This window comes from Tetrao urogallus (genome assembly GCF_951394365.1).
Source record: "Tetrao urogallus genome assembly, chromosome: 3".
Classification (NCBI taxonomy): domain Eukaryota; kingdom Metazoa; phylum Chordata; class Aves; order Galliformes; family Phasianidae; genus Tetrao; species Tetrao urogallus.
Window position 1 is genome coordinate 70,822,648 of NC_136815.1, and position 15,127 is coordinate 70,837,774.

Here is a 15,127-nt window from a genome sequence, read left to right on the forward strand (position 1 = left end):
GCTATTTTCCTCAAGTCCTCTGGGATTTAATGGAGACTAAAGCAGCCATGAAATATGCGTGAGGAGTACAATGATGTTATCTATTTCAATATTTTCTTCAATTCTTCAAGAAAGCAAGATCAAATGGCCTTCCTTTCATTAAGCTCAACTATGCCCTTTACTATGTAGGTGAGAGTCAAAATGATTGGAAAGCAGTTCAGTAAAAAAAAAAGCTTTCCATAGAGGAAGTTGACTGCCTACTGTTAAAGGGTGTGTTATGACTACTTCTCATTTCAGGATGCTGATTGGGGCCATCAGTAGAATCTGTGTTTGTTAGCTGTAGTCTGAAAAATCCTGTTACTGTATCAATTGTAAGCCTGTTTCTAAATTGATTCATACTGTTTGCTGAACAAGCTGTTGGCATATACTAGACCATTTTTTATCAAGATAGCAATTGATTTATTTCACTAAAAAAGAAGGAGCCAGAGATGAACATTGGTGGGAGTTTAAGGAACCTAAAATAGAAGTATGAACACAGTACTTGAATCTCACTGGGATTACAGAGTTAAAAGTTGCAGGGATGACGTACTTGGCTTAGCTTGCTCAAATCCAGCCACAGGGACTGGTACAAAGGAAAACATTAAGAAGGTCAGGTGAGGTAAAATTGGCTTAGCTGACAGTTAGTGTGACTCTTTCTTCTACGTTGTACTGTGGACATTTTTCACTCTGGGTTCTTTTTGTATTTCAAATATGCAGATTTGTCATTTGAGATAGACTCAAGCTCAGTGTGAATTCTATATTCACCTAAAATGAGCTTTCTGACACTTCAGGAAACAAGACCAAATCCATAAGTTGTGAATTGTGCATTTCTCAGATCACCTTGAAATGCAGAAATGCAGACTTTACTCAGAATGGTAAAAAGTGCGAGCTAGCTCTTCTGTCCTATTTTGTTCTCTTTCAAGTGACAGATTGCTCATGCAGGGCTTTCAGTAAAAATACATAGATAAAACTTTAGCAATAAAATCTATCACTTGTCCAACCAATCTAACATCCCTAATAGAAAAGGTTAAAGTTTCAAAATGGGAATGGGGCAGGAGAGCAGATATTATGTATTCAGTAACCTTTTTTCGTAGTTCTGAATAATTTTAATTCAAGCAAACCATATATTTGTGGTGTTCTTGAAGTTCTCCATTATGGATATTGATCAGACTGGGAGGATATTTTGAGTTCACATCCATAAGGTGTTCTTTCTGGTGTTAGAGTAGTTAATGCTTGGACAAAAGTTTCAAGGCCACCAACCTGAGAAGGGACTGAAAAGGCAAGCTGAGTTCAGACTATTTCCAGCTTCTGAGAGGCACTCTGAAATCAACAAATAATAAGCTATGTGTGCAAAATTTAAGGAAGAAATAAGTAAAAAAAATGTAAAAAGCAGTCAACTGGAGAGAAGTTAATGCAGTAAGTAGTATGTTCACGTCATGTTCAACTCATGAACTGAAAAAACAGTTGTGTTACTGTAAGGGAGCTGTCCTTACTTCACCTTTGGTAATAGTTGTGGATGCTGAACCTAAGATTTGTAAAGAAATTCCTTTTTTTTTTTTTTTTTAATAGGTCCTTCTAGGGAACTAGACTCAGTTTATGTCACCATTCCTAATGTCATGATGAGAAATGTTGAAGTGAAAATGTCACAACTGTAATGGCGGGATGAAGGCATGGGTATTTACAATGAGAAAATGAAAGTAAATGAAAAGGAAGGGAGGAAAATATGGTGGTGATGGTGTTGGACTAAAGAGTCTTGCACTAAGTTTTCCCAGGTCTACCATGAAGAGTGTAGGAGAGTGAGAAGAAAAATGTGAAGAAAGTTGAGTAGGGTAAAATTATATTTAACTCATTAAAGTACTGATAGCAGCAGTTATTTAATTATTATGAGAATCTGTGTAGTTGAAGTGTAGTTTAACTCCTTCATTAATTGTGTTTTGTACATTGCTGATTTTATTCTTGTTCAGGGGAAGAGACCAGGTGACATCTTTGGTGGTTCTGCAGTTCCCTTTACTGTTGCTGCAAGAGAGATAGTATAAGTGGGCTTGAAATCATTTAGATCATTAAAGCAGCCGTTACTTCATACATTAATACTATACTTTACCTTATTTGCCACTTTGGTGAAGTGGCAGAGAAATTGGAAATTCTGTTGCTAGAATACTGCTAAAATATTTTCATCATAGGCAATTAGTTTATAACACTGCAATATATTATTATAAATGCCATTCAGTATCTTATGGATCATGTCACTGAGGTGGCTGTTTTTAACATCAAATGCCAAATAATCTGTGTGTCAGAAAACTCCTGCTTGGAATTTTAGAGTAAACATTTTGTAAATGGATGTGGGAAAATCAGGAAATAAAGCAAAGCCTTCAGGGCATCTGCTGTATATTTTGTGTTAAGTATGATAAAAGTTCAGTCAAGCTGGCAGGTTGTTGCCTCTGTTTTCCCCTGTGTAGTCTCTTTGCAGGCACACACCAGGGAATGACACAGTGCACTGCTGCTTGTGTTAAGCCTCTAATCGTGTTGCCTTGCTAAGCTGAGCAATCTGTTTTGTTGTTGTTCTTGTTTCTATATGTACGCTCTCTGCAGGGAATAATTTTGCCATGAGGAACTTTCTGGGTGTTGTAATTTTTCAGCTTCTGGCTAGAGGGTATTGTGTGAGAAAGAAATTGTACAAAAAACAGTAATATATTTTCTGTACATGCTGCAGTGCAGTAAGTTGAATTGTTAAAACAGTTATGTGTAACACGATGTAAGAAACAAGTATTACTGCCTCATTTCAGCTTTTAAACAGCTGGAGCGTACCTAGAAACTGCATTTGCCTCATGCAGATTCATGTGATGCAAGTGAGGTGCCTAACAAATTATTTAATTATTATTACCTAATCACTGTTCTTTCTCTAACTAAAACTGGGATGTAAATCCATACAGTGAATAAGAATTCTATTCCTGGAACCAAGGAAATGAGCACCAGCTTGCTTGAAACAGTGCTGGCAAAAAATAAGCATTGCACAAAATATACATTTGTCATTATAGCAACGACAGCGGAGCTGTTCGTCCCTTCAGAATAAGGAACAAAATTTGTTAATCAGTTAAACATGGTCTAATTGTAGTCAATTTGTGTTTGATATTCTGTATCTCCTTAACTAAATCTGTCTTTTTTGGCTCATCGCATTCTAAAATACTGAAATTTAAACTTTTAGTAGATGTATCAGGAGATAAGGGTTACGATAGTGGAAAAAATTAGTTGAGATTATTACAGGTCTTTTTGAGAAAAGAAACGTGGTATGAATGGCTGTCAGCACATTTATTCATATTCATACTACTGCAGTGGGCATTCCATGTTTGTGAAGCCAGACTGCCACGGGAAGCTGAATGCATTTTAAGCCCAGCTCAGTTTTGATTTGCTTAGCTACTGGTGCTCTATCCTTCATATCTAACCAACATTTCAGAATTTCAAAACTTCTTATATTATGGCATGTAGATGGTTCACGTGGCAGTCTTTTTTATTTTTTTATTTCAGCACACATATTTTCTTGCCCCTGACCACATACTGGTTCTCCATATTCATTCAGCATTCTGGCATTTATGCTTTGTACACTTGAGTGTAAGCAGTCTCCATTGTTTAAAAAATTTGTTTGAAATAACAAGTCAGTTCTCTTACAGTTGTTCAGATGTGCTTAAGAGGAAGGCATAGGCATGTGAGGTAACAAAAAAGAGAAGATATTATGCAGGAGAGAAAAATAGGCAACTTAGCACCATTGTGCTCAATTTAAGTGAAGCAACTGAGGTATGAGTTGTCAGGAAAGTTTTATGTCCTCCCTTGAGTTGATGCACGCATAACTAAGACAGATCTGTGCTAGTTATCACTCAGATGAGCCAGTGCTGTGAGGCCAGGGGGAACTGCACCACTCACTCCAGCCAGCTTGTCAAAGGCCCTCTGCAACAGCTCAGTGCTGCCAAGTAGTGGTTTCACCTGGGGGGGAGCTACATGGTGTTGGGTGCCCACATCCCAGTGTTCCCCCCAACTTCTCTTGCTGGTAGAATAGACAGACTTTGGCACAACCTCCTTATCAAATCTATGTGCAGTAATAAAACAATACAGTTTTCTAGCAATTTCAGGTTTTGTTCTTCTGTCACTTGTTATAATTGTGGCCTCTAGCGGGGGCTGCTGCAAGTGATTCTTGCATGCATTGTTCTGTTTTTCTTGGCTCGTTATGCTCTTTTCCTCAGCCCTTGACCAGGGGCAAGGCAGGGTTGCTGCTACTGCTGCTGACAGGTACCTGGGTACTCTGCAATCTTTCTTAGGTACTGGAATTTCAGAAAGTGCTGCACAAATAATGAAGGAGAAGACAGAAAGAAAATGCAGCTCCGCATTGAGGCTTCAAGGAGTGCCGGGGGCCCCTTCCCAGTACTGGAGAAGCCGGAGGTGGTTTCCTTGCCCAAAGGAAGCTTGCAGTTATTAAGGAGCTTTGTTGCCAAGTAAAGGGGCTGCAGGAGGAGGTCAGCAGACTCACACAGCATCAGAGATAATGAGAAAGAGATTGATCGGATCTTTTCTAGCTTGAAGATATGAAGCTACTAATTGTACTGAAGGGAGAGTCAGGCAGAGTCTGTGCCTGCCTGTTTGGGAAGTGAGGGTTCCCATGATGTTAAAGGTTGGATGATGATAATGGCTTCTGGCACAAGCAGTAAGGTTTCTGCTCCACCTCAAGATTCACAGCTGTAGAATAGGTTCACTGACCTCATAACTGTTGAGGAGCCAGAAGCTGTGTCAAATGAAGCATCTGTGTTCGCTGAGTGAGTATGAGCCACATAGGATCAGGAAAAGGAAACAGGAAGTGATAGTGGGAGACTCCCTTCTGAAGGGGACAGGTTTGCAGATGAGGTTATCTGACTCCTTGTCTATGGATGTTTGCTGCTTACTGGGGCTTACTTGGATTTGGGATATTGGAGAAACACTGCCAAAGTTTGTCCAGCCCTCAGGCTATTACCCTGCCATTCTTCCATGTTGAGCATACCAGTGATACTGCTAAGATGATCTGGAAAGTATCAAACATCATTACTTGGCTCCAGGAGCCTTGGCCAAGATCCTGGGGAGGGGCAGGTGGTATTCTCAGATCTGCTGGTGAGAAGATGGGACTTAAGAAAAAGCAGACAGATCCTGCAGGTCAACAAATGATTACACAACTAGTATGTGCACTAGGGTATTTGCTTCTGTACCCACTGGAACATTTACTGGGTCTTCAGAATGTGGAAGATGCTTCCCTTTCATTGGACTTCATCCTCATGGGAGACCTGGTCTACCTGAATACCACCTAGAGGTTGAGCACTGCAGTGCACAAGTAATTCAGGAGGCTTCTGGCATAGTTGATTGAGGAGATAATGGAGGAAGTTGTCTGCTGGACATGATTCCCACAAACAAGGAAGAACTGGCTGGGAATATGAAGGTCAGAGACTGTACTCATTCCAGTAACTATGAGATGATGGAGCTCACAGTCTTGATAAGTGGGAGGAAGGCATTAAGTAGGATCTCAACCCACACTTGAGGGGAAGTAGTCTTGTCCATTTTCACAGTATGCTTGGAAGAAGCCTTTAGGATGCAGTCCTGGAGAGAAGAGAGTTCCAGGAGAGCTGATTAATTTTCAAGTATCAACTCTGTGATTGAGTTATATCCATCACACTGAGCATAAAGTCAAGCAAAGGCAGCAGGAGGCTTGTGCAGGAGTTCCTGATAAGAATAGAAGTGCACGGGAAACAGTGGAAGAATCTAGGAATAGAAAGACGCTGATTGTGCAGAAATGAGGTTTGGCAAGTCAAAGATCCTTGTTAAGGAATGAGAAGATCAACAAGAAAAGTTTCTACAGGTGTATCAGCAGAAAAAGGAAGACTAGGGAAAGAGTAGGCCTGCTACTGAAGGTGATCCTCTGTTTAGCACTGTCGAGTTCTGGGCTCTGCAGTGCTAGAAGGTCATGAACTTGATGAAGCACATGCAGCAAACGGCAACAGAGATGATGAAAGGTTTGAAGCATCTGTTGTGCAAGAATGCTGGGATTGGCTTCCTTGGATAAGAGAATGCTCAGAAGGAAGTATATATTAAAAATATATTAAAAAAATATAAAAGATACCTGATGGGAGAGAGTAAAGGAAACAGTACCAGATTTTGTGGTATGGTAGCAAATGACAGAACAAGAAGTAATGAGAACAAGCTGAAATACAATAAATTTCCTTTAAACATGAAAAAAAAAAAAGTAAAAATAAAAAATATTGTATAAATATTTACTGTGGGAATATTAAATACTGGAACATGTTGCCCAGAGACTGTGTTGTTTCCATCCTTGGAGAATTTCAAAACCCCATTGGATGTGGTCCAAAGCAACCTACTCTGATTCAACCCTGTTTTGAGCAGGGAGCTCAACTAGATGATCTCTAGAGCAGATCCCCAGCTTCAGCAATCCTGTGATTCTGAGTACTTTATTCCAGCAATCAGAGTGTCAGCCAGGTTAGAAGAAATCTCAACCCAGAACTGTGTACATATAGCTCTGGAAGAGCTACTCACATTTTTTGGTAGTTAAATTATTCTTGTTTCTGGCTTTGAAGAAATCAGAAACACTTGTTTGTTCATACAGAATCAAGAGCAGCTTTTAGATGCTTTAGGCCAAAATACGTATGTGAGTTAAATGGAAAGAAAACTGCAGTGACTGAGAGCCATCATTATGTAGTTTCAGTATGCTAGAGAATCTTTACTGGTCTCTGACTTTTTTTTTTTGGTCTAGCTTTTAGTGTTCGGCTTTGAGCAAATACAATGGCATATATATACAATATAAATGCAATCTAAACTATTGAACACCTTAGAACAGAGTTCTGTATTTTGTTACTTAAAAAGTAGAAATGTTTTCAGAAGTTGAAGTAAAAATTTGTAGAGCAGTATTTCACTTCTTCATGTGATGGGGCAATTAAACTCCTACTAATTATACTTTTATTTCTTTTACTGTCTGTGCTATGCGTCTTTTTGGCCTGAACTTCTATGGTCAGCTCTTCCTCTTTATTGTAATAATGGGTTTGTAGCATGGCTTTGTTTAAACTGATCATTGAGCTCTCTTGTTGTTTCAAGTTGTCCTTGTCCATCGCCAATAATACCAACAGGCTGCTACATTATAATGCCTAGATTTCAAAGTCAGGCATGCACAAATATGTTACACAAAACCAGTCTACTAAGCATAACTGTCATAAAGAATGCTTTTTATAAAAGTATAGCTGTACACTTAAGTGATCTACAAACTTCAGTTAATCTTTCCCTCCTTCTTCTCCATAGAATGTGTATGTAAACATAAACCGCATCATGTCAGTAGCAAATCGTCTGGTTGAGTCTGGCCATTACGCTTCACAGCAAATAAAACAGATTGCTAGTCAATTGGAGCAAGAATGGAAAGCATTTGCTGCAGCCTTGGATGAACGTAGCACGTTACTGGATATGTCCTCCATCTTCCATCAGAAAGCTGAACAGGTTAGTGAACGCGGAGGGTGTCAAAAGAAGTTTCTATGTTTGAATGGTGAATTGTGCTGTTGTGCTTAGTCCAAATTGAAAGTAAATAGAGTGATTAAAAAGCAAGAATGCCAGAGCATTAATTTTTGCCTATTTCAGCTGATGTTTAGATGAAAATTTGTTCCCTATAAGACAGCTTACTGCCTTTATATTCTCCCCATACTGTCTTGCCCATACCAGTGCAAGACCAATCTTAGCCAAATTACATATATGAATTAAAACAGCAGAGACATAAAAGCTAAGCTGTATGAAGCTTTTGAGTTGAAAGAAAGAAAGATAAGCATTTAGCTTTAAATAGAATTAATATAATGCCTTTTCTACATCCAGAAATCATTCACTGGTACTATTGGCCCTACCCCTCCACCTTGTTGAGAGAAGTATTCACAAATCAGTCTTTGAGTTATCAAGGAATTTAACTTAACTTTAATTTAACTCATAGTGATTGCTTATAGAAAACTATCTGAACTGGTCTGAAAGTTAAGAAGGTAATTAACTGTCTTCTGAATCTGAAATGGTGGTGGGAAATGTTTACTTAGTATCGTGTAGGAGATTTCTCCTAAGTTAAATAAAAAATTTAGCTGTAGGCCTATACCAATTATTTTAATTAAGTCATTATCTGTGTGCAACTGCAAGAGAGGAGGTATATGTAGGAGAAATAGGAATAAATATCCCCAAGTTAATAGTCTTGATGGTGAAAGCACGTTCTTCCCCTCAAGGGGATTCAGCTCCGAAGGAGTGTCTGCTGTTGAGTCATCCATTGATATTATAGACTGTCTGCTGTGTACGTCTCTGGTGAATTTGGAGAGCAGAGGTTCTTGGATGGATATGGCTGACTGAAGCTCTGGTATGCTGCACAGCTGCCGTAAATAATTTTCTTTCCATTTGCCATCCTAAGTTGGCTCTAAGAAAAAGTGGCATGTCTGATATAACTGTAGCAAAATTGAACAGATCAGTTGGGCGCTGATAACAACAGAAAACAAGAGACAGCACACCTTAAGAATTTTTTTTTCCCTATTTTCTACTATACAGAAATTCTACATAATTTTCCATGGATTAGAAAAATGAACATAAGAAGGTGCAAATACACAGTGCCTCTTGGTAGTGATGACACTGTTTAATCTTAGAAAGCTTAGAAAGGTAAATTACATGAACTAGTGTCACTATAATAAATATTAGCAGATTTTAAAGAGAAGTCACTTTAAAAAAAAAAAAAAAAAAAATAGAGGAAATGATTTTCTGTTGTAAAAGATACCAACTGGCTTGAAGCATTTGTTAGAAACATTCTGATAGGTAAGCAGCATTGATGCTTTTCTAATTAATGGGTTATTTAGCTTAATGTTTATGCACTGTTGGCCTTACGAGAGGGAGGAAGATAGGTAACTGGGAGAAAGATGAAGAGGTGGTTGTACTCTGACTGAAGTGGTGTCCTTTTCCATAATAAAAAAATTGATCTTAAACAGAAGTCTAGAGAGTAAACTTTTCGTGTACATGCAGGCAAGCTGTGGTAGGAGTTGGTGTTACCTTCTTCAGCACAAAATGCATTCATAAAAGGGGAAACAGAGAAAGGAAATATTGCAGCATCTGCGGAGCATAATTTACTTAGTATCCATAATTGCTCCTTCTGCAGTTTTCACTTGATGATTAACTATGATGGATTGATACAGTTGCTTTGTAGGCTACCTGGCCATGATGTATTAGCAGTTGCATTAACAGTGGAGATGAGTCTGGAACGAGGGGGATAACCCTTTAAGAGACAAAAAAATGGCTGAAATAGAAGTAGTAAAAGAAGTAACACATCCCTTTCAAATGCATATTTACTCTTGCAAGTAACAGTTATGTGTTGTTGCCGCCTCAGACACTAGTGAAAACTGCCCAACTGTCAGTGCATGCTGTCTGAAACAAAAAACTCAGCTCTGTGGTCCCACACAGAGCTGCTTTTGACATTTAGTGCTTAATGTTAGTGATTTTTAGAACTGTCCCTCAAAGAAATGAGAATTAAGCAATTATATACGTAAGCGTTTTATCAATCTGTCTTCCAGCTGTCAAACAATAATGTAGTACCAGATTACCTTTTTCTCAAAAGGCTACATGAGATCCAGGAATTCAGAAATATATGATGAGAGAAATGGTTTGGATTCTTAAAACTTTTGGGATTTTTGAACTCACAAAGAGAAGATAAATTTATTTTACAGGATACCATGTGTGCTTTGCTATACTAAATTTAACAGCTATAAAAGTTCTGTAAAAGCAGATTATTTTTTTCCTCTTTCCTTTCCTAGCATAACAAGGGTATAAAATTCATGCCCCCTAGCTGCAAAAATAAGTTGACAGAACTTCAGATATGCATGCAGCTATGGTGACAGGTTCTCTTCTGTCAAGATAACTTAAGCTTCAGAGATAAAATGTCTGCAGAAGAGTTTCTGTTGCAGTATCCTCAATTCCCCCTGAAAAACTTGACATGAACTGCTATGCTGACATAGCTGTGTGCTCAAGCACAGTGTTAGTCCTAAGAGACCCCTGCTTGAGTTGTAAATCCTTTACATGCTTGCTACTGTAGTAGCTTGACAAATGAATGTAATGCTTATGTGTGGAGAACTTACTACTGTGGGGATGAAGGTGTGAATTACTTGTGTTCTACCACTGCTTTGCCTCCTTGAAAGTCACTTTCCAACAAGACAGCTAGGAAGTGTTTTAGTGATCAATTCACCATTAATTCTACGTATGTGAATGTGCATGCAAAGTTACCTGTTTTTCTACAAAGATTTAAAATAGGTGAGATGATGCCTTAATTGATGTACTGTGAATATCTGTCTACACAGGAAGCTGGCAGGAAAGAACTGAGGGTCTAGACTTGAAAGTTTTACCTTTTTATGTAGACAAGATTTTTGTTGCCTTTCATGCACATGAAATAGTAGATGTGTAGTGAAATAAACTTTTTTTTTAGCTGCAAATTTGAGAAAAGGAGCAAGAGTAAACTTGAACTGTCAGCATTGCCAGCAGTTTAATTGGTCAGGAAGGCTGCCAGAATCTAATTAAGCCTGCCTGTCTGTGAAGGGCTGAAAGAGTTCCGTGTAGCTAAAAGCATGAGTGTAGTTAGACTTGAATATTTTTTTGTACTCTAATATGTTCATTTTGGCCAGTTCAGAAAAAAATACATTTAATAGTTTTCACTGTTAAAACCTTTCAGTGGCTGTCACAAAAATGCTCATCCTTTTATGTATTTCCAAAATATATTTACCTGTTGAAGGAACTCCAAATTAAGTAGAATGCCTTTTCTCTGTTGCAGTACATGAGCAATGTGGATTCATGGTGTAAAGCCTGTGGTGAGGTGGAGCTTCCCTCAGAACTACAAGATTTAGAAGATGCTATCCATCATCATCAGGGGATATACGAGCATATTACCTTGGCTTACTCTGAGGTATATATCTTGTTTGTTTTCTCAAGTTGCTGACTAGATAATACAATGTGATTTTAAGATTGGCTTGTAAACTGCCATCACTTCTTGCACAGTGTTTTAGTTGAAAACTCAAACAACATTTTTTTTCCTTTAGTTTAGTGTACTGGATGTTGCTACAGTTATTCATGTTGAAACTTGAGTTTTAAGTCTTCTTAGTCTTCTCAAAGAAATTTAAAGAGTGCATATGTGGTACAAACAATCCATGTAGGATATTAAAGATGTATAGTTTACATTCGCATATTACTACATTTTATAGCAGTATGATGCTCTTGTTAAAATACTGAGAAACTAGCTGGATGTTCTTTAAGAAAGTATTCTGCTGGTATGGATTGCTTAAAATATATTTCGAAAAATCAGTCTCTGAAGCTGACTAAGAAAAAAGAGATCCTTAAATTAAGGATGTTATTTGACAATCCAGAAGTTGTATACTTAGTTCTACCAGCTTCAAGGGCACTTATATGAACCAGCAAGCCTGTGTATTAATGCTGTTGCATTTGTAGGATTAGCACATCCTGTGCTGCTGCTCTAATCTTGGATTCACAGCACAATAAAATGTTTTTGACAATGTTTCTTGATATTCCTAATATTTATAAACACAGTATAAGATAAAATGCTTATTCTGAAAGTGGCTTAAAAAGTTGTCACTTAGGTATCCAACCTTCAAATTTTGAATTCTGTCATGTATTTCAGTTAGCTGAACTGAAAAATTGCATGGATATTAACTGATCACATTTTTGGTTTTTTTTTTGGGTGGAGGGTCTTTTTTTAAAACTTTTTTTTCCAAGATTGTTAGCATCACAGAATTAAACTATTTTGGCCTTAAATAGTATTAATGTTACTCTGAATTAAATATAGCATGAGACTTTACATGAAAATATATGTTTGATTAAATAATGGTATAAAATGATCCATGAACACAGGACAGTTTACAACTTTCATATTTAAAAAATACTGATGTGGCAATGAAGCAACATTTGTGATTTATACATTACATAAAAAACTAAACTGTTTTCCCATGAACCAATTCTGTGGTAGGCAACTGAATTGTAAGTATGGTCACATTTCATTTACAGTACAGGAACGTAAGGTTAGTGCTGATGATTAGTCTGTATAAATAGTATATAAAAACTGGATTTTTTGGATACTTGCCATCTTAGGGCATGCATGAACTTTATTACTGTTAGTCAGAGGTCCAGAGTTCATGAGCTGTTGTGAAAGTCTCATGCTTATATGTCTATTCCTCATTTCATCTTCGCTGATAAAACTTGTGATCTTATTTATATGTCTTAACTCATTCTTAAGACCATGTTTTGTGGGAAGATTTGTTTCCTTCACAGTAAACTTTCTTCATTGAGAGGATCCCTTTTTTTAAACAATGGAGAGATACAGTGCGTTTGTAGTAGATGAATGTGAAAGAGGCTACCTAGGGTGTATGCTCCATGAGAATGCATGCAGGAATAAAGGTTAGGGTTGCCTGGAATAATAATTGCACAGCTCAGAAGTTGAAACACTGGAGTTCCTTGTGGTTTTTTTTGCTGTTGCTTTTGTTTTTTTTGTGTTTTTTTTTTTTTTTTTTCCTCCTCTTTTCTTTGGTGTACTTTTTAACAGGGACATGAATGAACTGGAGTCTGCCATTAACTGTAAATAACTGCTGAGAATTACCATGGTTAATACTGTTTGCTTCCTGGTGATGCATAATCAAAATAATTAGATGGGAAGATTATAGGTTTGCTCTCACAAACACCTTGAAAATTTATTTAGGGTTTCACAGTTTTGGCTTAGATGCTTTTCTTCTGATTTTCCCCATCTAGTAAAGGAATAGCTTACTCTTTAGAAACCAGATTTTGTGCAGAAATAGTGATCATATTGTGTAATCAGTGAATATACAGGTGTTATAATTAAGAAATATACAAGAAAGTTAGGCTAAACAGGTTATCATGCTAAAGAGGAAAGGATGGAAAGCTTACCCTTGTCCTGGGCTTGCTGGTAAGACTCCAAGAGTAGCAATCTCTAAAAGCGATCCTTCCCTAGTGGTAGTCAGCTCTTAAATGGGATCTAGGAGAGATGGAGCCTTGCCTTCACCTGTGCTCCCAGGGCTGGCTCATTGCTTGCCTGAGGTGGTCAATCAGAGGTTCAGGCTGTTATTCAGCAGTTCCCATGCTCTTATATATATGTACAGGTCATGTTCCTCCTCTGGACGTAATATTTTATTTTCCCTTAATTAAACACACATTCCCTTTCAAAGGCTGATGGAGTTATTTTTCTATGTGAAGATATTATAGAAGTCTTACTTATTATTATGTGTAGGACTTAATTTCTGTTGCAGCATGGAGCTCCTTTCATATTATTATAAATGGACAGTGATAAGAGTAGAGCACTGGCAATTACCACATTTTGTCATTCATTATAAATTACAGTGTCTTGACAACATGATTTCATTGCAGAGTAGTAGGCTAATTTTAATAAATACATTTAAGACTAGACTTGGACATAAGTTTACTGAAAATAAATACTGTGTATTACTGAAAAGGAACTTATATATGCTTATGATTATAGATGATTGGTGTGCCACCAGTTCTTTACTGGTGGCTGTGATACAAATTGTGATCGCTCTCTGTGCTTCATGCTAAAAGTGATAGAATATCTAACATTAATGATAAGTGCTTTCAAAAGCCTTGGCAAAAGTTAAATATCTGTGACTGGATATGGTAGGGCTCTGGCTTTTTAATTAGCATGCAAAATAAATATTTTTTGCTGTGGTTTGAGTCAGAGAAGAGAATTATAAATGACTTCTCTTTCTTATCAGCATTGAACACATTTTGGAAAATAATGTATTTGTGCTTCTTGGAAAGGTTTAAAGCAAATCAGGTATAAGTTTGTCACAACACTGGTTTGTCTTTGGCTTGCCTGTACCAGTAATAATATAAAAGTTGTAAATCAGGTCTGATCAAAGCATGTCCTGTGTTCACATCTGTTGTTCTAAATGCACTTCTTAGATTAATATTAACCTGTAATAAGTAACCTCCTTGTTCCCCTTCAAAGCAAACGAAGAGAGAAATGAAAACACTGTTCTGGTCCAGTTCTGGACCATTGTATAATTTTAGAGGCTTAACTGACGAGAGAGAAGTGGAACTTAGAAGAGCTTCTGAGTTAGATTTTAGTTAAAAAAAAAAAAAAAAAGCTGTTAAGGAAAAGCATACTTAGAGAAAGACAGACTGATATTTAGAAAAGTACTGCTTTCTTTAAATTGTCTTAGGTACAGTAAGGATATAAAAAAGTAGTTGTGTGGGTTTTTTTTGGTTGTTGGCTTTTTTTTTTTTAATAACAGCTGTACATGATCGTGCCTCGGATAATAAAAATCTTCAAGTTCTGCTCCCCAAGTTCTTAAAGAAATCTAAAATAGGAAGCAGAGGGATTGAAAAAGCAGACTGAACAAGATATTGGCAAGACAAGTAATTCTTTGTTCTTTCTGGTGGCCAGGTGAGCCAAGATGGAAAGTCACTGCTTGACAAACTTCAGAGACCTTTGACTCCTGGAAGTTCCGATTCCCTCACTGCTTCTGCCAACTACTCAAAAGCAGTTCATCACGTTCTGGATGTCATCCATGAAGTACTCCACCACCAGCGCCAACTGGAAAATATTTGGCAGCATCGAAAGGTTCGCTTGCACCAGCGGCTTCAGCTGTGTGTTTTTCAACAGGATGTTCAACAGGTAGGTCTTATTTCATGTTGTCTGAATGCCTTTCTGTTCTATTGGATTTTGTTTTGATGCTGGTTTCAGTGCCAGCTGGGTTTTGATTTCTGGACCCCATGTTCTCTCATTCAACAATTGAATAATACCATGGTGTCAGCTGATCAAGGGAGGTGATCAAGTCCCTCTGCTCTCTGCTGGTGAGACCTGACCTGAAGTCCAGATGTGGAGTCCAGTACAGGGGAGATGCAGACCTGTTGGAGCACATCCAAAGAAGAGCCAAAGAAAGGATCCAGGCGATGAAACAGCTTCCCTGTGAGGGCAGGCTGAGAGAGCTGGGGCAGTTCAGCCTGAAGGAGAGAAGGCTCTGGGGAGACCTGATAGCAACTCTTAAATATGTGAAGGGGATTTAATCAG

The 15,127-nt window shown here is 37.8% G+C and overlaps 1 protein-coding gene across 1 annotated transcript in view; it reads left to right on the top strand.

The window, feature by feature from the left end:
* Positions 1-15,127, top strand: part of TRIO (trio Rho guanine nucleotide exchange factor) — a gene marked incomplete at both ends in the record, with an annotated part of 224,759 nt that overhangs the window by 74,448 nt on the left and 135,184 nt on the right. Inside the window, 3 exons of the mRNA XM_079534003.1 lie at positions 7,333-7,524; positions 10,850-10,981; positions 14,501-14,731. Of these exons, the coding sequence (XP_079390129.1) occupies positions 7,333-7,524; positions 10,850-10,981; positions 14,501-14,731 (555 nt within the window). The remainder of the gene's footprint in view (positions 1-7,332; positions 7,525-10,849; positions 10,982-14,500; positions 14,732-15,127) is intronic.